Below are 26,815 nucleotides of genomic sequence, written 5' to 3'. Positions count from 1 at the left end.
ATGTACCTTTTTTGTTGTTTTTAGGATGGTTACCTAGTGTTCGGGATTGACGAGGGTGTCGGCGCCCCCCGGGAGATCCGACTCCAGTCCCTTCGGGTCGGGGACATCAACGACTGGAACTGGCATACGTTCAAGGCGACCAGATCCGGACGTTACGTAAGTGTCGGAGTCAGTCATTAGTATCGACTGGAGTATAGATTTAAAAGATATATCAAGCTTATGGTACTATAAGACCAAGTCTTAGTCTTATTTCCACAAGAAAAAAAAATACCAGTCTAGGTGACCAGAAATTAAATACATATCCTAAGATCCCTTATTTTAACTGTTAACGCTATCGATACGAACGAAACAGACTCTATTTAAGAATACACGTACCATTGCCAACAATTGTAAATATGTTGTGGAAAATGAATTTCCCGGCATGGCTATGTTTTTAATAAAACTTTTCTGGAAAGGAAATAATATCTTGCTGCGGGACGTTTATAAAAAAAAATAATGAAGATGGAATAAACAAAATATAACCAACAGAAGTGTTCTGAGTGTAAAAAAAAAAGGAGAGGGGGTTGGCTGGAATTCTAACCCTGGACTTCAGGTTATTATACTATCGTTTTTACCGACTGCGCTGTCTGGCGAAACTCCGCTACAATTCTAGCCAAACGGAAGTTAAGGAGAGGTTACTGTTTATACGAAAACCTCGACGGAGAGGGAGAGTGATCCTTAAAAATGTTATTACAAGCCACATGTTCCAGAGAATATTCGGAGAATCATATTGACACGTACATTTCACTATCATAAACAAACTGCGGATTTAGGGTCAAAAGCAAGCTCCGCCGATTTCTTACTTGACGGATCGTTTCCATAAAGTTATGAAACTGCAAGGAAAGGGGCGTGTTAATCAGGGGGTTTTCGGACTAACTCCCTAGACGAGAGAACTAAGTCTTTCGACAACTAAATATGGCTAATTTAACGAGTGATTTTTTATTGAGTAAAATATTAAACAGTAAATATATCAATGTTCGTTTTTCTTTTTGTCGTCACAATGAAATATTATAAAAAGGCATTTATTGAATGCAGGTTTGATCTGCACTTCGGATGCTTTCGGGTTATACATGTAACTGTATGAATTTTTATTAAGATATAACGTAATTCTACCACCGTATACGTCATCATGTCAACTATGACGTCCTTTAAAGTAATCACATTAAATGCTAAACAAAGAGGACGTCTTTTTTTCTATTCAATATCGTGGTAAATGTGTTAAAAGGGAAAGTAATGAAGCAAATTTTAAAAATATTTAATAGAAAGAAAAAAAAAAAAGAAAAAAAAAAAAAAATTATAAGTCCTGTCCATCTTATAAATATGGAATGGTGAAACTTGCTGGGGTTAGTTTTCCTTACATCGTAATACAGATTCATCAAAGACCGATATAAGATCGTGGTAATACACGAGGAAAAATTAAACACGCTGTTATCTTTTCGTTCCTATAGATCAAGTTTTACATCGACAACGTCCAGGTGGGAGAGACCACCACCCGAAGGGAGATGCAGTTCGTAGACCGAGGGCAGGTGTACTTAGGAGGCACCCCCGACACCAGTCTACTGACACAGGGCAGGATAACGTCAGGCTATGACGGGGCCCTCACTGTGGTGAGTAAAATACATTTCTCCAATACCCACCTGAAACAGGGAAGGATAAAGTCAGGCTATGACGGGGCCCTCACTGTGGTGAGTAAAATACATATCTCCAATACCAAACCTGACACAGGGCAGGATAAAGGCAGGCTATGACGGGGCCCTCACTGTGGTGAGTAAAATACATATCTCCAATACCCAACCTGACACAGGGCAAGATAACATCAGGCCATGACGGAGCCCTCACTGTGGTGAGTAAAATACATATCCCCAATACCAAACCTGACACAGGGCAGGATAACGGCAGGCCATGACGGGGCCCTCACTGTGGTGAGTAAAACACATATCTCCAATACCCAACCTGACACAGGGCAAGATAACATCAGGCCATGACGGAGCCCTCACTGTGGTGAGTAAAATACATATCCCCGATCCCCAACCTGACACAGGGCAGGATAACGTCAGGCTACGACGGGGCCCTCACTGTGGTGAGTAAAGCAACGCTATATCCGATACCCAACCTGACACGGGGCAGGATAACGTCAGGCCATGACGGGGCCTTCACTGTGGTGAGTAAAATACATATCTCCGATACACAACCTGACACAGGGCAGGATAACGTCAGGCTACGACGGGGCCCTCACTGTGGTGAGTAAAGCAACGCTATATCCGATACCCAACCTGACACGGGGCAGGATAACGTCAGGCCATGACGGGGCCCTCACTGGGGTGAGTAAAATACATATCTCCAATACCCAACCTGACACAGGGCAAGATAACGTCAGGCCATGACGGAGCCCTCACTGTGGTGAGTAAAATACATATCTCCGATACCAAACCTGGCACAGGGCAGGATAACGTCAGGCTATGACGGGGCCGTCGCTGTGGTGAGTAAAATACTTATCTCCGATACCCAACCTAACACACGGCAGGATAACGTCAGGCTAGGACGGGGCCCTCACTGTGGTGAGTAAAATACATATCTCCAATACCAAACCTCTGACACAGGGCAGGATAACGTCAGGCTATGACGGGGCCTTCACTGTGGTGAGTAAAATACATATCTCCGATCCCAAACCTGGCACAGGGCAGGATAACGTCAGGCGATGACGGGGCCGTCGCTGTGGTGAGTAAAATACTTATCTCCGATACCCAACCTAACACACGGCAGGATAACGTCAGGCTAGGACGGGGCCCTCACTGTGGTGAGAAAAATACATATCTCCAATGCCCAACCTGACACAGGGCAGGATAACGTCAGGGTATGACGGGGCCCTCACTGTGGGGAGTAAAGCAACCCTATATCCGATACCCAACCTAACACAGGGCAGGATAACGTCAGGCTATGACGGCGCCCTCTCTGTGGTGAGTAAAATACATATCTCCGATACCAAGCCTGGCACAGGGCAGGATAACGTCAGGCTATGACGGCGCCCTCTCTGTGGTGAGTAAAATACATATCTCCGATACCAAGCCTGGCACAGGGCAGGATAACGTCAGGCTATGACGGGGCCTTCACTGTGGTGAGTAAAATACATATCTCCAATACCCAACCTAACACAGGGCAGGATAACGTCAGGCTATGACGGGGCCCTCACTGTGGTGGGTAAAATACATATCTCCAATACCCAACCTGACACCGGGCAGGATAACGTCAGGCTATGACGGGGCCTTCACTGTGGTGAGTAAAATACATATCTCCAATACCCAACCTGACACAGGGCAGGATAACGGCAGGCTATGACGGGGCCCTCACTGTGGTGAGTAAAATTCATATCTCCGATACCCAACCTGACACAGGGCAGGAAAACGTCAGGGTATGACGGGGCCCTCACTGTGGGGAGTAAAGCAACCCTATATCCGATACCCAACCTAACACAGGGCAGGATAACGTCAGGCTATGACGGCGCCCTCACTGTGGTGAGTAAAATACATATCTCCAATACCCACCCTGACACAGGGCAGGATAACGTTAGGCCATGACGGGGCCCTCACTGTGGTAAGTAAAATACATATCTCCGATACCCAACCTGACACAGGGCAGGAAAACGTCAGGGTATGACGGGGCCCTCACTGTGGTGAGTAAAGCAACCCTATATCCGATACCCAACCTGACACAGGGCAGGAAAACGTCAGGGTATGACGGGGCCCTCACTGTGGTGAGGAAAGCAACCCTATATCCGATACCCAACCTGACACAGGGCAGGATAACGTCAGGCTATGACGGGGCCCTCACTGTGGTGAGTAAAATACATATCTCCGATTCCCAACCTGACACAGGGCAGGATAACGTCAGGCTATGACGGGGACCTCACTGTGGTGAGTAAAATACATATCTCCGATTCCCAACCTGACACAGGGCAGGATAACGTCAGGCCATGACGGGGCCCTCACAGGATGAACTCGGGACCTCACTGCAACGACTTTCTAATAATGACCACATTGGCATTGGATATAGTCTTACTGACGACAGAATAATACAATGCTTTAAATGTTTTCAAAATATTGATCCGAAATGTTTAATCGTAAACTCACTGCTGTTGATTTGTTTCAGGTGGAATATGAGAAGAAGATCTCAGCATTGCGTGTGGTCATTGTCAGCCTTCTCCAATACATAGAATCCGGAAATCAGCACGGAACGTTCCAGATCATCAGACCGGGAGATCCATGGGGAACTCCGAGGCCTCCTAGGACCACGCGACGGCCTCCTAGGACCACGCGACGGCCGCCTGTGACTCGCGCCCCCACCCCTTTCCCGACACGCCGACCTGATGTTACCCTCAGACCTACCAGACCAAGCAGCTATAAACTACTTGACATTATTTCCATCCGGTCAGCGTATTTACATATTCCCGGGTATATTGACTTGCGCGGTCAAGGGTCAATTTCCTTCCGGTTTCGGACCTTTGAACCTAGAGGGGTCATTTTCTTTTCTGAGAGATTAAGCACACCCTATTTCTGCGCCTTTGAGATATTTGACGGCTATCTTTATATGGTATATAACTTCGGGCAAGGACCCAGGAGGCAAAAGGTATCGGACAGGAAGTTGAACGAGGGCGACTGGCACGAGATCCGGTTACAGCTGCGTCAAAATGATGCTGTCGTTTATGTCGACGGACAGACGACCTCAGTTCAGATTGACTCGACATCGCGTGACCAGATTTACCTGAACAGTGGTCTTTATGTAGGGGGTCTGCCCCAGGGACGGGATTACCCCTGGTACATCTGGTCCAGGGTCGGATACAATGGATGCTTTGATGACCTCATCATCCGGGAATTTTGTAAGTACAATATGTGTCCACATGGTATTCAAGAAGGGACTACATAAACTGTAAAAGTGGAAATTTTGGCGGTACGGAAATGCCGGCGTTTTCCGCGTTAAATAAGTTCCGGCGAAAATATCCAAACGCGAATTCAGGTATATTTTAAATGAACTCTTCCAATTCCTATAATAAAATCTGTACGATAACATACAAATATAAGTTATAATGTCTAATATCTGTGGTGATTCCTGTTATATTTGTTTTATTCAGCTACGGACATGCGTGGTAGTGTTTCCATTCCAAACAACGCTAATGTGCAGACCGGATGTACAATGCTGGGCAGGTGTGACGGAACCAGGTGTATGCACGGCACGTGCAACAACCGAATGGACCAGTTCATGTGTAACTGTATGGCTTCCGGCTATCAGGGACAGCTTTGTGAACAGCGTGCGTAAACAATGTTCTCCAATTCTTACCAGATTGTCTCGAACTGTAGTTATTAATTCTATTGTAAAGCCCGTATGTAATAATCATTTCTTTTTTCGAAATTCGACAATATAAGTTCTAAGATATAATTTTCAAATTGCAAGCCTTTGCCAGGGCCCCTTTGAGTATTTAATTTGGCAATCATTTCTGTCCCTAAGGTATTCCGTCAATTTATATTTTATGAAATGGAAAAAAATCGATCATTGAGAAAATTGACTATTAACAGTATTAAACAAGAGTAAAAATGTCGATTCTCCATCCCCCTACAGTTGCCGTGGTGGCAGGGTTCCAGGGCACCAACTCCATCTCCTACTACTACTCAACCACCAAACAGACCCACACCAACGATATAGGGCTAAGGTTCAACACCATGTTCGGCGACACATTCCTGTTCCAGACCGCGTCCAGCCGACACCCCGAGTACATCCGGGGCGAGCTTGAGGACGGCCGGGTCAAAGTGACGTTCTTTGTCGACGGAAGGGAACAGGTAGGTCAACACAATATCAAGAGTACTATTAACAACGATGTCATGCCTTCATTCCATTAACAATCACACTTACTGTCTGGTGATCTTCCTTTTTTTTGTGATTTCTTCGTACGTTTCTCTCAATATATCGCTAACACCCCCGTACAGCGGCGAACTCTCAATATATCGGCAACACCCCCGTACAGCGGCGAACATTCGCTGAACATTTGATGCCATTGTTACGAGATTTTACTGTATATTACTGTAAAATTGGAAATTTTCGTGGCGGAAAATGCTCGTGGTTTTTCGCATGGAGTAAAATTAGTTCGCGAAAATTACCCGCGCGAACGTTTTATTTATAGTCTTTTAAGAAAAAAGATATATATCGTATATATATTAGAACCATTGACAACATGAAAAAAATCTTCATTGTGGTCAAATTAAAAAGTCACAACGCGAAAATGTCAACACCCGAGAATTTCAATATGGACAGTATATATATATTCGATATGTGTTGCTTTAACGGTATTTTTCTGTTTGTCAGGTCTACTACACAGGGTCAAACCTGAATGATAACGCATGGCATGACCTCTATCTACAACGAAGGGCCAACCAGTTGGAGCTGTGGGTGGACAGTGAACCGCACGTGCTAGGTAACAGTCAATTCCTATATGAAATTACAAGCAAAAATTCTTTTCATAAAACATCATTCACAAAGAAAAAATATTTCGAAAATTTAACAATGGGATATGATTCCTTTATTCACAAACTGTATTGAAGACTAGAGGATTCTTATAAAAAGATTGCGCATCTGTTTTATACCTATTGAAGTCTAATGTCGTGTTTATACAACTTTTGAGAATCGCACTGTAGTGTACGTATTGAGTTAATATCATCGAAATTAAATGGGCATAAACAAAAACATTTAACGGAAAGTTTGGTCTATGGACCAGCTACGTTCACAGTTGAGTCTGATACAGAAACTAAGAAATTGTAACGCTCCTCGACCGTAACAGATACTGGAAATATAAGTATATAGGCAATACATAAAAATGTGCCCTATATATTGCGCTGTAGATTTGGTTCCAAAACGAAAATTCTGATATTTTTCAGGAACATTGGAAGGTGAAGATTTTTATATAAACATTGGGGAGATAAACTTCGGATCCAGTACCTCGTCCGCTACCCAATCGCCTAACTACATAGGTTATCTACAGAACGTCTATTTTGACGACGTCGATCTATTCTCTAAGCTCCACCAGCAGCCTGATCTAAACATCAAATGGTACACCAACATTGCAGTAGGGCAGACCCCACCTATCCCGATATATAACCCTGTGACCATTACCTCCTCGGAGGCCTATATGATGCTTACGCCTCTCCCGAAGGTCGGAAACCTTCACATCACCTTCAAGTTCCGCACCAGCCAGCCTGATGGTGTTATCCTCTTCAACAAAGGCAGAAAGGGCAAGTTTATTGCGGCCGAGCTGGTTAGAGGGTACCTAGTGTTTGCTTACAATAACGGGTACCGAACCAGTACGAACAGAATCAACAAAAAGGTCGACGATAATCAATGGCACACGTTCGAGGTTAGAGAGGTCACCCAAACTAACGGTAATAGGGTGTACCAGGCGAGAGTTGACGATGTTCTCCGGACTATTCCGATCGCAGGGGCAGGTGACCTCGAGCTGTCCGGACATAACCTCTACCTTGGAGGATTGTCAGAAAACATGTTCAACCTGAACGCCTTCGTTAAGTCAACATTGTCCTCCAACAAAGGGTTTATGGGATGTCTGGCCTCCGTGCATTTGAATACGGGAACCCCGGATTTCAAGAAATATGCAAGCAGCGCAATTCTTTTGGACACCTGTCAAGGTATGTTAGTTACTTATGAGATTTTTAAATAACACATTCACCATACACTTGAACATATTAAAATATTCAGGCAAATTAGGCAGACACGCGTATTGGGTCGTTATTTCTTAATTATATTCGGCAAAACTTTTCATCCACAAAATCGAGCCAAGTGATCCTTCCAAAATTTTGAAACTGGACGATGTCCTGAAATATTTCTTCAGAATGTTCCTGGAGGTTTCTTGGTTCAAATACACGTAATTAATATATGAACTTTATTAACCCATTTATCAAGTAGCTGTCTCCTAAGCTTTGATGAATAATTTCAATTTTTCGAAAGGCCTATTAATGAATTTGTACCCAACATACTTGGTAACATCTAAATATATCTACTGACGTTTTTTTGGTCTTGTAATTTGTGCGTATTATATATTTCAAAAAATTAGTTTAAAAAAAGATCCATTTCAGAGGTCTGGAGGTATTCGTTTCCATAATTATTTCAGTTTGGTGTTAATTGTAAAAATCATATCCATAAAACTTCAACATTAAGAAGAGAGAACAGAATACATAATAAAGGGAAAAATAAGTAAATTATGTTTCCAACTTCTTTAATTCTTAAACAGGATTTCTTAAAAAAAATATGACAGTATGGTTTGGTCTAAACATTAATTATAGACAGAACGTTTTATATTGCTCTAACACGGTCAAAATGTTTTTTATGAAATCAATCCTTCCTTTTTGAAATTTCCACTTTCCGACCCTTTAGACTAGCAGTTGCCAGGACGTTAACCCACAAGCAAACAAATGGGCTTTCTAAAATATCGTACTTTTCAAAATTGGCAAAAAAAAATATATATCCATAAGCTTCCTCTCAGAAATGGATTACATTTCAGACATCAATGGCGTGTGTCCGGCTGGAAGTAATCCTTGCCAGAACAATGGTGTATGTACGGCGGGAATCACAACATTCACGTGTAACTGTGACCTCACGGCGTACGCGGGACCCCGGTGTGAAGCATGTAAGTACAGTTGTCCCGGGAGTGCCTGGTTCGACTCCGATTAATGGGGGTTAGTGTTTTTTTTGTCTTTATTGTTTTGGTGTCGCGTTAGTGCCTGTTTTGTTTATATCCCTTCAGGGTTAAGAATTGACAATGTGGTACCCAATTCTCTATTTGACATTACTTTTGACTGATATTTCTGTAACAGAATGTTTTTTGGATGGAAAAGATATTTTTTAGTTTGTCACTTTCACATTGTACAGCGTCTTACCAAGACACTGCATTTATAATCTTACGGAATGAGTTCTCTCCCTCTCTCAAAAATTAATTAATTAAATAAATAAGAATATTTTTTTTTATTTTTTTTAAACAAACTTTTAATATATAGAATATTGATGTTTTGTTGTTGTAATCATATCTTTTGTTTTTTTATTTAAACATATTTTTATTTGCATATAATATACAAAAGGGATCGGGCACAAGTTGTCCAACTTATGTAAAGCCCTTTCCCTATAACATAATGAAATATATATATACAAGATGGCAATTTTTAAATTAATTAATATTTTCAATTAAGTTTAGTGTTACTGACAGAGAGAGAGAGAGAGAGAGTGAGAGAGAGAGTGAAAGGGAGGGGGGGAGGGGGGAGGTCATAGCTTGAAGATATTTAATTTGAGATCGTGGTAGTGATCTTCTCCGACACAGGCGGCACCAGTAACACTGTCCACTATTCAAATCACTCTGCTTTTCTAATGTTCATCACTTTCCGTGCCTCTGTTGCCTTCTCCTTGTAAATTCGATTCCTTCTGGTATCTTTTGTTAAGACATGATTAAAAAAAACTTTACTTCGATAAATTGTTGGAATTATTTTAAGTAAAATAAAAATAAATCCTTTTTCGTAGACCCACTTGTTCTATACAACTGAAAAGCTTTTCTTTGTGAGACTTGTTTCTTTGTTGACCTGATTTGGTTGTGCATAGAAAACAATATGTGTTTGTAGAATAATTGAAAATATTCGCATCTTTACATACACTTGTACAATGTTTGTATTCTTGATAAATCCGCTTCCTTTGTACACGAATTTAAGTTGTAGGATTTCGAGAAATATAATCCGAAATGTTCATCTTGTAGACCCCCTTGGTTTGTACATTGGTAAGAAAGGATTGGATGGTATTGTAACATACACATACAAAAACGCCATGAATTCTGACAAGGACAACATCGCCCTGGGTTTCATGACGTACCGAGGGGATGGGATCCTGGCTCGCTTTGACAACCTCTACGGCACCGAGTACATTGAATTGCGCCTGGTAAAGTATTTCTTGTTTTACACCCTTAAGTTGCAATAACCGTTCAAAATCACATTATTTAAAAGATGATTAATATTGTATGTAGACTCTGGGTGAGTAGGAATATTGTTTACGATTATTGGAATTTATTTAAAAATATGCAGACCTAAAACTGGTATCAAGGGTGAATGGAACGCTTGGCTAGTAAAGACAATGTGCCGGTTAAGGTTAAAAACTTCAGGAAAACTTCAGGAGTTTTAGAAAAAATAATACGTGATCTATTAAAAGTCAGAAGATAAAACTTTCTTTAAATGACCTCTGATATTGAATGCTCTGGTTACATTTTCAATACTCACGTTTCCAGGAGAAGGGATTCCTTGTTGCGGAGTACGACACCGGAGATGGCGCTCAGACTATAGTCCTCGACAACGTCAAGTACAATGACGGAAACTATCACGTGGTCAACTTCTACAGAGACGCTGACGGCTCCAGATTCTTTGTCGATGGCTTTGTGAAGGATCTTACTCACTCCGGTAAAATTGTCCTCAATAATTTTTAATGACAGATTTCATTTGTAACATCTTAAAATGGACATAAACCATAGCGTGTCTCCCCGGTACGCCGGTAATATTATCATTGCTATTACCGTATAGACTAGAATATTCTTTCTTCTTTTCTACTTCGCTCTGTTACTTTTCAAAATATCGTGATTTATATCTCCATTAAAGTAAACTATCGTCATTTATGTATTTATATTTTCCTTTTAGGGGCTCAATCCATCTTCGACAATCTCCAGTACGTATATATTGGTGGCAGGCAGGATTCTAACGGAGCAATCATGAATGCCTACAACGGTATCATCGGAGGTAAGAACTTGAACAGAGCTAGAACTTTAAACCGAACTTGTAATAGAGGTTTTTTTTCAATGAAGAACCCTTGTTTATTTACTACTTAAAGATATTCCAATTATCTAATGAACTATGTTACAACGCAGTTTTATTTCCAATGTTTTTTGAAACAATTTTGGTGCAATGAAAGATAGTTTAGTTAAACGTATCATGGCGCGACCATTCAGTGTGTATGCGATACTTGTGGCAGTTTTACCAGTAGGTAAGCAACATCTATACAGTTTATTGCTTATATTAAAAATAATGCAATTAGGACTGATAATTTCCCTATAGTTCAAAATTTCTCATTGTTATAAGCGAAGTCAGGTCTTTAACTGGAAAAAGCTAAGAGGAACAGCTGTAATCATTTGCTGTTTCCCGCTCAAAATCGAAAGTTAAAAATAAAGCTTTCATATCGGATTTAATTTTTTTAAATTTTAAGAAATAATACTATCTGAAATGAGTAGAATGATTTCATTGATTTATATTGGATTATATTGCCGGGAACGTTTTACGTAATGTTTTTAAAAAGAACTTTTTTCCGAGCGCGTGGATCCTCATTCGTAGTGGAAGTGGTCAGGCTATGTATTCATACACTTAAATTAGCAGTCGCAGTTTTATGAATATAAATGAACCTCCTTATAGAAATCATAAAGAAGAGTTTTGTCACACCAAATGAAAATAGTCCGAAATGAAGCAAAACCCATATTGTATATATTATCTGGGTTTGTTTTCTTTTAAGAGAAAAGAATCATATGTAAATACAATTTTCATTAACGTAATTGGTTTTTTTTATTGCAGGATTGTATTATAATCGAAACAGGGTTATTGACCTCGCCCACAACAACGACAACAACATAGAATGGACTGGAGATCTGACCATGATTACGGATGGTCAGTACGCCCTGGTACCTCCCATGTAAGTACCGCACCCAAGCCTAATACGTGTGGTTACAACGGGTAGAGGAAGCGGTAATCTGCTTCCAAATCACACTAGAGATAATAGTTGTACCTGTATTGCAAATATAATTGGTAAAGGTTCAATGATTCGGAGAAAGTAAGAAACATAAAACAAAATAAAAATAAGTTGTTGGTTATGCTTTTCAAGTGGTGGAATAGTTCTTGGAGATTGGATTTCAATTTTTATGAAAGAGGGCTTAAGTTGTATTCCTAAACATATGAACAGTATAAACATACAATATCATACTAAATTTAAGGTTACAAGCGTTTATTGTTTCTATTTTACCAGTATTTTGACGTTTTTATTTAGCGAATTTTCCTGAAGTCTATTACAACGTTATTGATAAAAAAAAGTGTGGATCATGATAGTAATTTGTCTGAATTTTTCTCTCATGTTATTTTCATAATTTTCCGGTTAGTGGTTTGTGAGATATGATAAGTTAACTTCATTATGATCTTTTTCCTGTAAAATATTTATAAGATAAAGAAAACAATGGCACAATAAAAATAATGAATTTACCACATCTTAAAAAGTGATCACTGGGAATGGCTTAAAATGTCGCAGGAGAAAAATTCTGACCAAAAAATTGATTTTTGGAAATCTGCTGAAAAATGTAGAAATGCATGAAATACAGATGATAAAAAACACGCGTGACCTTAAATTTGACACAGAGATGTAGTTCAACACTGAAAGTGTTGAGTTAGTGTGTCTATGAAAGTAATATAATGTTCGGCTATTTGTCTTGTTACATCGTTACCATTTTAAGCTCGTGATACAGCAACACTTTTGGTGATGAGTTCCCCCGCGTTAATCCAGCCACCGGCACCATTTTCAGCTTAATGATAGGTTGGTGATAAAACTGGATTGTCTAAAAATCGTAAATTTGTCAAAAACTAAATGTGATTGGCTGCATATTGGTTCAGCCGATCTGGTGACGATCGATCAACACTTGGTGGCTGAATTAACGTGGTTTTGCTTTGTTACCTAAATACTTACCTGCCGAATGTCACCGATCGTTGTTGAACAATAGTTTAGCTTTCTGTCTTTGCTACGGCATGCTAAAGTATTGTAGTATGAGCTCTGTGGCTGCTTACATTTCATTTTTCATACACTGATGCAAATTTCTTTATCTATTTAGTTAGTCTAACTTTAATTCACTTTAGATTTCACTAGAATTCAATATCACAATAATGACTATAAATACTTTATTACCTGGTTTCAAACTGACGGTTATTGCTACGATCACATATTGACATCGATGGGAAAACATTATCAAAAGCATGTACATAAACAAATTTACAAGATTCGTAGATTTATTTTTCGGTAGAATACTGAGTTGTAAATATGATAAATATTCATTTGTTCTCATAAACATGCTCAAAATTAGCACCTTCCCGTATACAGTACGATGTCAATTTCAGTAAGATGTCGATAAAGTTCAGAATATAGTAGCATGCATATACGTGAATATATTATATATCTCAATTGGATTCCAATAATATTTGATTCAAGTGTATTTCAAAATATAAACTTTGTATAATACAAAAACATTTCTGAAATAAGTACGAAACGATGTCTGTTATGTTCATCGAAAGATTACTTTCCAAATGAAGTGAGACAAACTTTTCATGCTTGTTTTTATTATACACGCATTTTAAATATACCAAAATTATGCGTTTCCAACATCGACGAGATGCCAACCATATTCTATTTTGATTCCAGTGTTTTAACTACCCCAAGGTAACGTAGATTTGACCTTGACCTTTGTCAGATACATACACGTCACAGATTTTGTCCCACTATTGTCAGTAGCCCTGGATTGCAGATAACGTGTGAATGATACCGTGCAGTTCCATATTTGGTATTATACTCAAAGGCATTACAGAACAGTGGTGTAATGTCTCAATTAACATAATATCACTTCTAAAGGTTCAGTGAAGTGTTTTCACAATGGGAAAGGAAGCTGATTGCCACTTATATTTTTGGTTATTTTAATAAGATGTACATCAGCTATATTTTTGATGCTAAAAGCTATTACAAAAATGCCTCTTTATGGAATTGCATGGTAGACAAAATGTGCATTAAATTATATACAGAGAAAGATATTCATTGTGTCATTTATTTCGTCATTTTGCGTTTTGCTTCACTCCACGATGCTTTGTGTTATTTTTTTTCATTTTTTTTCATGACGTCATGTTTGTTTGTTTATCTTGCTTCATCACATTCTTTTTGTTATATTTAACTTTATATTTCTGTCATTGACCAATCTCATTGTTCTTTTCAGTTTATTATTTTCTGTATTGATTAAAAACTTTCCCATCGGTTTATCTACTGAATCCATTTTAACGATTTTACTACTTTGATTTCACATGGAGAATAAATAATATTTTCATATTTCCCTCTTAAACGAATGCTTGTAATAACACTAACAGATAACATTAAACCGTAGTTACCAGAAAAATTAAAATTATATTTATATATAAACGGGTTGATTTATTCGGACACTCCGGATTTCATTTTCTATAGCTGCCATCTGTTTTCTGATGTCTGAATCAAACGTTTATGTTAACGATACAACCCTATTTCAAAAAATAAGTATAAACGTTTCACCCCAATGCCTCTGATTTTCCATTCTTGCTTGGGACGGATGTCACTTTAATGTTTTATCATAGTGCTTGCATGTTCTATGTTTGACAAACGTGAACTTATTTCTCATCTTTGAAATGCAATACTATTTCTGTCATTAAGTATTGTTCTTATAATCTTATACACACTTATTCTTCCATCGTCTTTTATATTCTCAAGCATGACATTTCGTTCTCGTTGTAAAGTTGTTGTATTATTTTTGTTTTCAATCTTGTGTTGATACGTAGTCACGTTCAGGTCTACCAGTAGCTTCCATTGAATGCAATAGTCTGTATAAAAAGTAAAGTAGTGTTTTGTTACTGATATCTCATCCATACATGTAACATTCGCACATGACATCTAGTACTGTAAAGGCGTTATGAAGATTTGCTGTTGTATTTGTTTCACTGACGTAAAGAAATGCGTAGCACCCCGTTGTTATGCTGACTACATCACATCGTTTCCTGTGGAATTCATTGCCTTCACGGTATTTTGTCATGCCATTAAGTGCGAGTGATTGACACCTATTTCTTATTTTTATTTGCAGAGTTATTACCCCTCCTCCACGCAGTCCGGTGCCCCCAATTGATGGAAACATTGTCATTCCTCCGGATATAGGAGGTGGTGGAGTCATTGGGCCAGGCTTTGGAGGTGTTGGTGGCGCAGGTGGTGGTGGAGGTGATATGGTGGGAATCGGTTCTGGTCCAGGCGCCATTACTGGCGGAGGTGGTTCTCTGACGAATGTCGTACCCGGAAGTGGTGGAGGTCCTACTGCATTGGGACAGACAGCAGGCGGAGCTGGAGGAGCAGGCGTTCCATTGGCTGCTGCGGGAGGAGGTGGAGCTCGCGCGGGTGCATTGCTTGGGACGATTTTAGGGACGATGGCCTTCATGGCAAGTCTTTTATGGGCTTTCTGGCAGTGTAAGCCGGGGATGGTTCCGTGCTTTGGAGGCGGAGGAGGCGGAGGTGGTGGTGCTCCTTCTATGGCTATTTCGTCCCCAACTCCGGCAACTAACCTTCCTGTGGCTCAAGCCTTAGGTGGTGGTCCAGGTGGAGCGGCCTTGAGTGGTTCGGGAGCCGGAGGCGGTAGTGCTGGGGCCGGGGGAGCAAAGGTTACAATTCTGAATGGATCTGCCAGTGGAGGTGGTGGAAGCGGCGGCGGCGGTGGCAGCAATTCAGCTTTCTCTGCTTACTATACCGCATCTAATGCGACCGTGGCTTCCGGTGGTGCTGGTGGTGCCGGTAGTGCCGGTGGCGGTTCTGCCGCTGGTGGCGGTGTTGGACAATATGATGCCACGTTGAGGGCGACGGGTACATTCTCAAACAAAGGAACCTTGATAGGAACGCCAAAGTCTACCCGAGCCTACTTAGGATCTACGTCAAGCGCAGGAGGTGCAGGTGGTGGCGGCGGTGGGAGTTCTTCTTACAACTACTCCTCGACCACTAATAATGTGTACAACAGTAACCTGATGAGCGGAGGAGGAGGCAGTGGTGGAGGCTCCTCCATGGATGCCATTGGGTACGGGGAATCTACAACAGCGGACTACGACATGGCGCCGGGGATATCCGGAGGCTCTGCAAACTACCAGGGTAACACCATGTCTGGCGGAACTCTATCCAAAGGCTATTCTACGTCTACCATGTCTTCATCTTACAACTACCAGGTATTCAAATATAAGTAGAACACAACCAATATAATCATGTTCAGCCGAAGCGTCAAATGACATTTACTACTATATGAACTTATGATATGTAATGCAGCCTATATATTACTATTAATGTATATTATTATTAAGATGTTTCACGATAAGCTTGTTTGACAGAAATATTTTCATAAAGATATAATTTACTCATGGATTGTCCTACTGTTTCCCAGGTCCAGAACGTAAGGACAGTGATGATGAACCAGGGTGGTCAACACATGGTCAGTTATGGGTCAACGTCCAGTGGAGCTGTCACCCCCGGGGCGGCTGGAGATGAGGTTAGGGTCGACTGTTGCTTTATGACCGGTGATGGAGCTAGTGTTGTGACCGGCTCAAGTCTGGGACCGCCCCAAGTTTGGGACATGCAGGTAATTTTTGTGTACTGATTTATAGGTAATTTCCATTTTTGAAATCGTGTAATATCCATTTTCTTATTGGAGGAAAACAGTATTTTATTAATTTGAAAATTCAAATTAATGTATGTAAAGTTAGCATGATTCATAATCGTTAACTCATGGCATTGTTTTGTTTATGGTGTCCGCAACATTGTATAACTAATGGCAATTGACACGAAGCACGACTTTCCAATTTTCAATGGTAGGTTCATGTATTAAATTATATAGTAAGTTTATGTTATATCAATTAATTTTACTTTTTATGTACGACAGTTTTCTTTTCATGAAGACAAATGTGGACAAAATAGTATGGTGACTTCACATTTAGTTCAGTCAATTTGTTAATCAATGACGTCGTTGGTTAATCATTTTTAGAGGTTCTATGTAAGGGACAAATATGTTTAATAATGTTTATCCTTTGTCTTTCCTCCAGACCGGAGAACTACTTAGAATCATGAAGGGTGATACTGTCGGATCAACCAACCTCCACTTAGCTTGTAACGACAGGCTGCTGGTGGGCGCAGTACATGCCGATTTAATAATTAACGAATTTTCTACAAGAAAAGGAGTAACAAATAAAAAATTACAGGTAAACGAAATTATTAATTTACTCATATTTCCATAAGTCAAACGACATGCTTTAGGTAAAGAAAATCATTAAGCTGTCGATTTCTTCATAAACGAAAAGGAAACATTTGAATGGGCGGATACGTTTACTTTGTGAGTGTAATGTTATTTAAAGCAAATTTAGAACAAATGCTCGCTCCAGGATTCAATATGCTGTATAGTTTAACTTGTACTTTTGTAGTTCGAGCTATTTAGAAAGCACTGAGACATGAAAAACGCTGGATATAAAATGTTTATATTCCTTATATCCCTTAATTTTCGCCTTTTTCGCCCTCCGTAATGAAGGCGAATTTATCATTACAGCAAATATAATTAAACTGCATGATGCACATAGTAATTAAATGTGGAGGGCGAAAATTGATTTAATGGGCGATGGGGGAAAGTTTGACATGCCGAAAACTCCTCGGTATACAGTAAAAATTAGTAACGCAATAGAGAATCATCTATTTTTAAAAAGTTGTTTGTTGTGACGTATGATGCCAAACAAAGTAAATATTTACTGCACCACATTGTCATTGTGTCCATGACGTATCATATCGGTGGTACTTAAGTCAAAAGATTGAAAAATTATGTCAGACGTTTTCCAAAAAAATATGTACAAATGCCTCAGTTACGTTACAAAGTTACAACTTTGGCTACTACCAGATCATTTATTCTTTAGGTAATATTTCATACTTACCCGCAATATTACACCAGCAAGATTTGATAACTACTGGTGGGTTCGTGGACCTTTTCATACCTACGATTATGTTTTTGTTTTCCTAACCTCGGAGTTATAAGACCGCGAAGTGAAACAACTATTCATTTTTCACCGTCAGAAGGACACATGACAACTGAAAGTGTCTCAAATGATGGGGAACATAATTATACATCTTAATAACATAGATTCAAATATTTATCGTTCATAGTTTCTATTGCAGTAAGCTTGTAAATGTTATATTTGCATTGGGGTTATCTATCTAAGATACCGTTTGACCTTTTATGATCCTATTTGTTGCTGGACCGTACATAATCTATTTCTCTATCTGTCTGTTCTCGCTCAACTACAGAATTATGTTTATGTTGTAGATCTGGGACTTTGTCACTGGCAAACCTTTAGAGATGGGTAAAGAAGAGACGTGTTCAGCACTGTGTGTCATGTCAGATCCCGACAAGGTTGTGTTCGCACGCTCAGAACAGTTCGGTAACGCCACAAACATTATAGTGTGGGACTTACTAGGAAACCAACCAATCAAAGAGATGCGTTACGATGCCCCTGTAGGAAACAATGACTATATCAGCTACTTAGCGTTATCTCAGAATGATAGATATTGTGTAGCCGGATTCACTAATACATTCGATAACTACGCCGAATTTGTCACATTTGACGTCACTTTAACTAGTATCAACATTACGGAGCCAAACCTTCTAAGATTAGATGCCAATCCAGATTGCACTGTGATATTACCACGTGATGAAGCGGTCACCGGACTCCGGAACGGTGACCTCGTCATCTGGAGTCTGCGCACTGGACAGTCAAGTCGTCAGCTGTTGTCAGGATCAGGTGCACATGCGCACAGCCGGGAAATCAAGGCTCTTGCCATTTCTGAGGACAGTAGATACTTGGTGTCGGCCTCGGCAGACGGAACCCTTAAAGTATGGGATATGACGTCAGAGAGACAGATTCATACGCTGTCTGGACACGGTGATGAGGTAGGTTGAATATTATCTGCTTTTACTATACGGAACCTCTGTAGTCAGGACACCACGTTTGACAATGTCAAAAATATCATTTTGTCTGGATAAAGAAAAGAAAATTTGTCTTAAAAAACATACATTTTCTATATTCAAGATGGTAAAGGTTCTATTAAACTGGGATTTTTTTTTTAAAATATTGTGCGGCTTTCAAGGGAAAATATTTTCTCTCAATTTAGTAACATTTTGGAAAATAACCATTTTCAAGGAAATCTATATATCTACTAAGAACTTTAATATGTCAAACATAAATTGCCGTTTTGCTATTTTTATTGAACATATTGCATGACATGAAATTTCATGAGTACCTCCTTTTGTGCTTTACAAATTATTTCGACAAACTATTCACAAATTCTCCTGCTAGTTTACATAAACAGCAACCATTTGATTCATTGACATATTTGCCGCACTCAGATTTACCATATTCATATTTACGCTTCATGCCAACATACAAATATCACAGTAAAAACAGTTTGACGTTAAACAGTCGCTATACGTAATACGTTGCTATATTTCACCATGAATTATTTAAATAAGACTTGAGTTATTATGTTTTTCAGGTTTGGTGTGTTGCAATCTCGCCCGATAACGATATTGTGGTCTCAGGATCACGTGACGGTTCCATCCGGTTGTGGAGATTGAAGAACGGAAGTGAGATATGCACATTCACGACTGGTGTCGATGTGTTCTACGTCACAATGAGTCATGACAAAGGAACCATTGTTGCCCTTGGTGACAAATTTGGTGCCAGGAAACTTATCATGTTGCAGGTTGTTCGAACAAAGATCCGTCGACAAATCAGCTCCTAAAAAGTGTCGATTTTGACGAAAAGACAAAATAGAAAGTAACTGGTGCAATTACAAGCTAGTAACATGCCTTATCTGAACGGCTGTTGGACTTCACATAAAAAAAACTGTTTTAAACCTATTCCACAACAATGTGTAACGGTAACATATTGTTACAACGTCATATCAAAAGTTTTGAATTTCTGAAAATTAATCTTGTTTTACGAATTTGAAGTCTTTGCTTACTAAATTAAATATGACAAAATATGTCACTTAGTTAAAATATCATACTTATCAAATATGCAATGGAGAATATATTTTGCCAAAGACTATTAGATTTATTCCGAATAACTGTGTTTTCTTTCTAACTCGCTTTGCAAATGAAGTTTGAATGATATATATATACATGTATTTATTTTTATTTTTAAATGCCATTTATTTAATATGTGTTAATCAAAATAATTCGCTCCACGCATAATCAGCTTGAACATTTCTTGAAAGAACTAATGACTTCCAAATTATAATTCGATTTCTACACAGTAGACTTCCTCCTTTGTAATGATGAAAAAACCCACCAGATTTTGCTTTTAAAATTATGTTCCTCAAAATGATGTTCTAATTTTGAATAAACGGGAAAATTTGAAAATGCCTAAATGTTGCTAATAGTAGTAGTTGAAGGACTATAATCAGCCAACACAAAACACTAGATCATACGAGGAAACTGTTCATCACATTTGGAGGATTTGGTCGTGATATTATTATCATATATTTTTTTTTAATTTTCATCATTGCAACAATCAACATAATGATGATTTAAACAATTACATCCAATTTTCAAAAATGCTGCAAACTGGCCTCACTGAACAAAAAAAAATCTTGTGGAATTTTTGATGAAAATACATATTTCAGAAATGATTTAGATTGGTCCGTTTACCAATGAATTCGAGTCTTGCCGTATATTTACATTCAGATTTATTTACTTTTTAGTATGTTTAGACACTCATCTTCCGCATGGGGTCTTCTGGAAATGCATACCATTTTTTAAACGATTGATGATCAAATGAAATACAAGAAAGGGAGGTAATCTGGTAGTTTTCCGTTGCATTGTGCGAAGTTTGTGGTGTGAGAAAGTTTGCCAGTTGGTGTTTATAATGATGTAAGTTTTATTTATTTGTCACGAGGACTTATCTCACTACAATGCGCTGTCATAGGTCTTTCACGTGTGTATATTCACAAATTTCTTACACAGACTTCTAGAATCAGCAAAGCCCGCTTCAACCGACCTTGTTTTAGGTAATCGCAAATCTCTCCCGCCAAATTGCAAGTTGTAATCTTTCTGAGAAAACCTGTTTTGTGATGAATGTTGTTTTAACGTATATACACATCTCCATTTGTATAATTGTGCTAAAAAGAAAAGAAATATTAATTATGCGTTTTTACTATATTTATATATTATTTAAACAAATATGGTAATATATGATTTTTATATAAATAAATTTATCAAATGGTTGTGAAAACATTCTTCCGCATTTATATTAAGAAAATATAATTATTTAAAAAAACACAATCTTAGGGTAAACAGCGACTTTAGCTTTCTTTATATACTTTAATTAACGTTCTTAAACGTCGTTGAAATACAAGGTGCTCGAGGTTTGATATTTTAAAATCTGTCAAACTTTTGTGTATTTTTGTCAACTTTTCTATCATTAAATTCTATAAAACATTTGTTTTTAAAATTAATTTTACCTAACGTTTAAATATTTTAAGTTGATCAAACGTTGACCTGAAATTTGTGCCATATATTTGTTTGTAGTACATGGGATGAAAACGATTATATTAATACTCGAACAAATGCAAGCTGTATCAACATGTTTTGCATGTGTGTATTTGTCATCGCTTTATAGAGACGTTTTGTTTTTTTATATATTCAATAAATATGTGCTATAATTATGAAATATAATGTGTGGCATTATTATTTGGTCATATAATTATAGGTAGTGGAAAATAGGTATTATCTAATTTTAATCACTCATTATAATATGACGTAAACTTTAGACAGAGTGGGCTTTAAAATTATTGGTTCTGTTTTGTGCTCTTGCCCACCTTCCACCCTGTGAGAAACTTTCCTTTTAAGAAATTGTTTGGAAATCGAAAGCCTTTGTGTAGACTCATTTGCATATTTGCTATGAACCAATGGACGGAATCCACATAATTATATATCTGAAGTTTTAGAAACCACAAACTTACTGCTCTATTTTAATCCATAACCTGACATTTTGTGAAAGTTTTAAACTAAAAGACTGTCACAAACTTGATAACGATCTCAAATCGCAGGTGAATTTAAACGCTAAAAAGTGTTCTAGATATTATCAACATCCCTAAAAAGAAAAAAACTATCAATTATAGTGACGCCCTACACAATCAAACATTGGTCAATTTAGATTCTAGCAAACATATAGAGGTCAACGCATACAGTCCATCGATAACAACGCCAACAAGACTCTAGGATTTCTGAGACGCAACTTGCACCAGAAAAAATAAAGCCCAAACATAGAGTATTCAGCCACATGCGGGGACCTTATACATCAGACCGGGTCCTAGCTATTGAAAGTGTCCAGCGCAGGGCTGCCAGAAACGTGTTTATTAACCACAGATCTAGAGAGCCTGGTTGTGTATCCAATATGATCGGATCACTTGACTGGGATCCCCTAGCTCAGAGAAGAACAAAAGCCATGGTCATGATGCTGTTTAAGGACGTGCCAGGATTTGGTGGTGGAGGAAAGCACGACAAAAACCACCAACCTACGGCCAGTACCTGGCGACTGTCACACGTAGGTCTCGACCCAGTGGTGGAGGGCTAGTGGTAACAGAATGTCAAGTTGTGGGTTTTATCATTTTAAACTTATTTCAGAAAAAAAAAGTTTGAATAAAACAAAATTTTGAACAGTTGTGCCGTGGATAAGGCCCTTGCTTAAGAAATCACAGGTCTGGGAATCGCATCTGTGTGGTTGAATTTTTTGTTTTTGTTTTTTGTTTGTGAATAGGGCACTCATATACAATCTATTTATTTGTAGACTCTTTACTGTGATAAACGAGGCAAAACAGCTCAAATTAAGAAGAAAAAGATAAACAAAGTGGATCCCCTTTTCAGCATATGAAACAACTGGATTTTCCGACGTCCAATTTGAAAAATAATTATTTCTCTATTGTGAGTGGGTTTTTTTCATTTTTTTTTTCATTTCAATCCCATATCGCATGAGTTTAAAAAATTCAAGGATCTAAACAACCTAACATATATAGCATGTGGTTTGAGTTTGGCTCATATCCCTTAAGGATGTATGATATACGACACAAAATACCTGCAATTTCAGTCAGAATTATCTCCCTTTACCATTTTGGAATCTTACCCGGAGAGCACAGAATTGTTTCAAATGAAGAGAAAGATTGGTGTAGAAGTCTATCACTCAACAATATAAAAAGACTTTAATAAATGACAAATAATAAAATCCTTGTACCTATCAGCTATAAAACTATGGTATGCGACCGGTAAATGAAAAACCATAAATATTTATATGAAAAAAAAATGCAAATCAGAATTTCACTAAATTTTCCGGATTGACAAATGAGATCATGTCAAATACAATATGTACGAACATTCCTTGCCTTTCAAATGGCTTCTTACATTTCCGTACATTAATTGTTTAGTCAGCCTCCATTCTCTTTCATCCTTATAACAAATTAATAATTCCGGTTTTACCGCTGTGTATTTATGATATATATATATATATATATTTCATTATACACTAATGCATGATTAGTACACAGTCCGCTAAAATAAAACGCGTGTGAGTAACGTTTATATAACGTACCACGTTTTCCGCCACTTATCCTTAACAGTACCGATACTGTATCCCGAAAACTGTACATCCGTCAAGGACATAACACGCATATCTTCTATAGAGCTTACACAAATCACACGTCGGTCGGGCAGCGAGATCGCCACGTCCTTCAACACACAGAAATTTCAACATATTTTTGTTTACTTTATGTATATGTGTTTTAGCAGTCACATCTGATATATATATTTAGTGAGATAACAGTTCTTAACATTAAATGGCAGTCAATGCTGTGGGTTGAGAATGACGAATCCCGCTTTTAAGATGATACGTCTGTGGCTGCTGTTACTGTTTGCAGGTAAGACAAACTCGAACATCTTTTATACCAATTTTATTATAATTATCATTCATTAAGCTGTAATTACCAGAAAATACGGTATTTTTCCTGTCAATGTAAATTGTTTCAAACATTCAATATATTTTGAACGTTTGTTGTTGACGTGTTTACACTTGTGCTGTTATACACTGCTATACCTTACGGCTGTCAAGAACAGCTAATAATAAATAGAATGCATTTTTCTCAATCAAATCTGTACTTTGATCCATTCGCTCCACAGAGATTGTTCCCTCCGCCAATAAATCAATTTTATCTATGGTTTCCCTCAAAATAAGGAAATCCCTGTTTTTATTTGTTTTTAATTGATCAATTTCGTCGAGCGGTATTTCGTTATAGAGTATTTACCGGTGAATGACTATTACCACATGAACAGTTAAACATGAAAAATATGCGCCAAAAACAACCATCACAATGTAATGCAGGTTTTTTGTGATTTTCTTATGTTATGAAATTTCTAACGTCCATTGTACTTTGTTACAAACGTGACTCCTTTTAGCTGACGACCAATAACCTCACTTCCTCAGTAACAACATAAACATGATTAATTTGTAAGGATATTGAACTTATCAGAGTTTATTTACAACTCACTCGAAAGCATGCTCTAACTATCATAATGCTTTGACAAGGTGCAACCTGTTGACCAATAAACTATTAGCCAGAGTTTTATATAGCCATGGTTATCTACCGGGAGCGATTCGTTCTACGCTGGGGTCATTTATGGTGATCTTCATGACCAGTTTTTCAACTATAACAGTTTGTTCCATGGTTCAATGTCTAGTACTCACTAGAAATATGAAGTATGGAAGGATATTTTTGAAAGGTTAAAAATATAATGATACAGAGGGCCAAACAAATCAATCTGTTGGTGATCTCACAATCTTCCATGGAGTTATCGACTGACATTTCTGACAGGCACCACACGTGGTGCAGGAAGTGCTTACCTTTCCACAGCACGATGTTTCACTTCCGGGTTGAAGTTGTCTTTCCTGTCGTTTTGGAGTCCCCTAGGTGCCTCTTGTTTTTGTAATGGAATTCGAGTTCATAATGTTTTCTTGTGTAAAGTGGCTTTTCTCCATCTCATATTTATATGAAAAAGAGATAACACAGCGAGCAGTAAGAAAGCATTCAATAGAAAGGTCACCACTCAGAGTAAGTGAAGCTGGTAATGAAATCCAATTTATGAGGTGATTGGTTTTTATTAAGCCTACTCATCGGAGAGTTCATCATCTCCATCATATTCTACCAAAATATCAATCTAGTTAGCATCTTCCTGTCTATATCATGAGAGTTAATAGGTTGAAGAGAGTAGTGTTATCACAGAGTGACACGCGTGCTTTGTAACAATTTTTCACTCAGAAAAATGCCCCGTGCACTGCCAGAAAGTTTTATTAAATAATCTTTTTTAAGCATTTTTCCGGCATGACTATAGCTTTCATAATTTCTGAAAAAGAAACCCATACTTTTACAGAAAAGGTATAATGATGATATATACAAAATGAAAAAATGAAAACGGTGTTTTGAGTGGTAAAATTATTCTTACGGCAGAATGTACCCATTCTATATATATATTTATCACGTTCAGTGTACTAATTGACTGTTTGAATGTGTTTGTTCAAATTATTCACAGTTATTTTCATGTTATGGATCTTGTGTCTTTTTAATTCCAAATTGATATTTTCATTTATAATGTTATTTACGGTAGATGATATTTTTAGCTTAATATCATTTCAACTACAGTAAAAACTAGCTATATTGCCACCATTTGTCCAAAGGAATTTTGGCGTTATGAAGGAGTTTGGCAATGAATTGAGGGAAATGTGTTTAGAAAATCTTTAGAAAAGAAACACGAGAAAAGAGGTGTATGAAATATGTTGACGGTAAAGAAGGTAGCAAATTCAACGAGGGATAGGATATTGATGTGTTTCTTTATACGATAAACGGCATCTATTTTATTGCTGTAAGTATCTGGAAGAAGAACAATAACCTAATTCGGTCCCCGGAGTGAACCACTAAATCAATTATACAAAATACCGAATATTTCTTTCGAAAAAATATTGTTTTTAAACTTTCATTCCCTTGGTATTCCAAATATGTGTTGTATGTAAACAATTATCATATCATTCAGCGTCACAAGCTCAATAAGACCCTGTTTCCATCCTGTGTATGAAATCTCAATACACTGTAGGTGTTAAAAGGTTAGCACTTAACATCCGGGGCAGACACTTGGGTAATTTATCAGGAATGCCCGGATGTGGTCGATTGAATACGGTATTCCTATACATAACAATGCTTTTCCTATATGGGATAAACTAGACATTGTGTATACCAGACCGCAGGAACCTTAATCCCGAGTCGATCCCTGTGAATACTTGTGTCTCGGAGAATGCAATAGTTTGTCGAGGATGAGGAGATGTAACGAAACAGATTGACACTAGGGAATTTACGGTATAACACATTTAAATCCAACATGTAAAACACATTTATATTATTATTTGGCAACAAAACAAAACACATGCAGTGGGTTAATATATTAATAACTTGTATAAAACGACTGTGTGCTATTATAATGTTTCAACAGTAGTTTTGACCAATTTCATTTCCACCTTTTTTACCCCTAGCATTGATCCTAGTAGGACGAAACAGCTGGAAGGTGTAGCGGGCTTCAATTTTGGCGTACTGTATCTTTATCCTTGATGCAATCACATGTATGTGGTAACGTTCATATTTAAAGGAGAAAATAGTTAACGTTGGATAATTGTAAAGAAGGAAGACTGAAAGATTTATGGTTATAGTGCTATGGTAGATATTAGGGGTGTTGGTGGAAGGGTCTTCGATGTGCCCCCCCCCCCCCCCCCCCCCCCCCCCCCCCCCCCCCCCC

At 38.2% G+C, this 26,815-nt stretch overlaps 2 protein-coding genes across 2 annotated transcripts in view; both read left to right on the top strand.

The window, feature by feature from the left end:
- The first annotated feature begins 35 nt into the window (after positions 1–35).
- On the top strand, positions 36–20,516 carry LOC110460118. Its single transcript, XM_021512852.1, has 18 exons — positions 36–156; positions 1,488–1,646; positions 4,186–4,912; positions 5,165–5,341; positions 5,650–5,867; positions 6,391–6,499; positions 6,960–7,721; positions 8,594–8,719; positions 9,830–10,008; positions 10,352–10,520; positions 10,755–10,853; positions 11,676–11,793; positions 13,558–13,575; positions 15,008–16,124; positions 16,337–16,531; positions 16,992–17,147; positions 18,254–18,877; positions 19,480–20,516. Exons 2-18 carry the CDS (start codon positions 1,542–1,544, stop codon positions 19,726–19,728), a joined length of 5,148 nt encoding a protein of 1,715 aa, XP_021368527.1. The 5' UTR covers positions 36–156; positions 1,488–1,541; the 3' UTR covers positions 19,729–20,516.
- Positions 20,517–23,643: 3,127 nt separating this feature from the next.
- The window catches only part of LOC110460116, a 38,122-nt gene continuing 34,950 nt past the window's right edge, over positions 23,644–26,815 (top strand). The window contains exon 1 of the mRNA XM_021512849.1: positions 23,644–23,898. Within this exon, the coding sequence (XP_021368524.1) occupies positions 23,844–23,898 (55 nt within the window). The 5' untranslated portion in view covers positions 23,644–23,843. The remainder of the gene's footprint in view (positions 23,899–26,815) is intronic.

Source organism: Mizuhopecten yessoensis, unplaced genomic scaffold, assembly GCF_002113885.1.
Source record: "Mizuhopecten yessoensis strain PY_sf001 unplaced genomic scaffold, ASM211388v2 scaffold10323, whole genome shotgun sequence".
In the NCBI taxonomy this organism is placed as follows: domain Eukaryota; kingdom Metazoa; phylum Mollusca; class Bivalvia; order Pectinida; family Pectinidae; genus Mizuhopecten; species Mizuhopecten yessoensis.
This window is presented reverse-complemented; position numbering and strand designations above follow the sequence as displayed.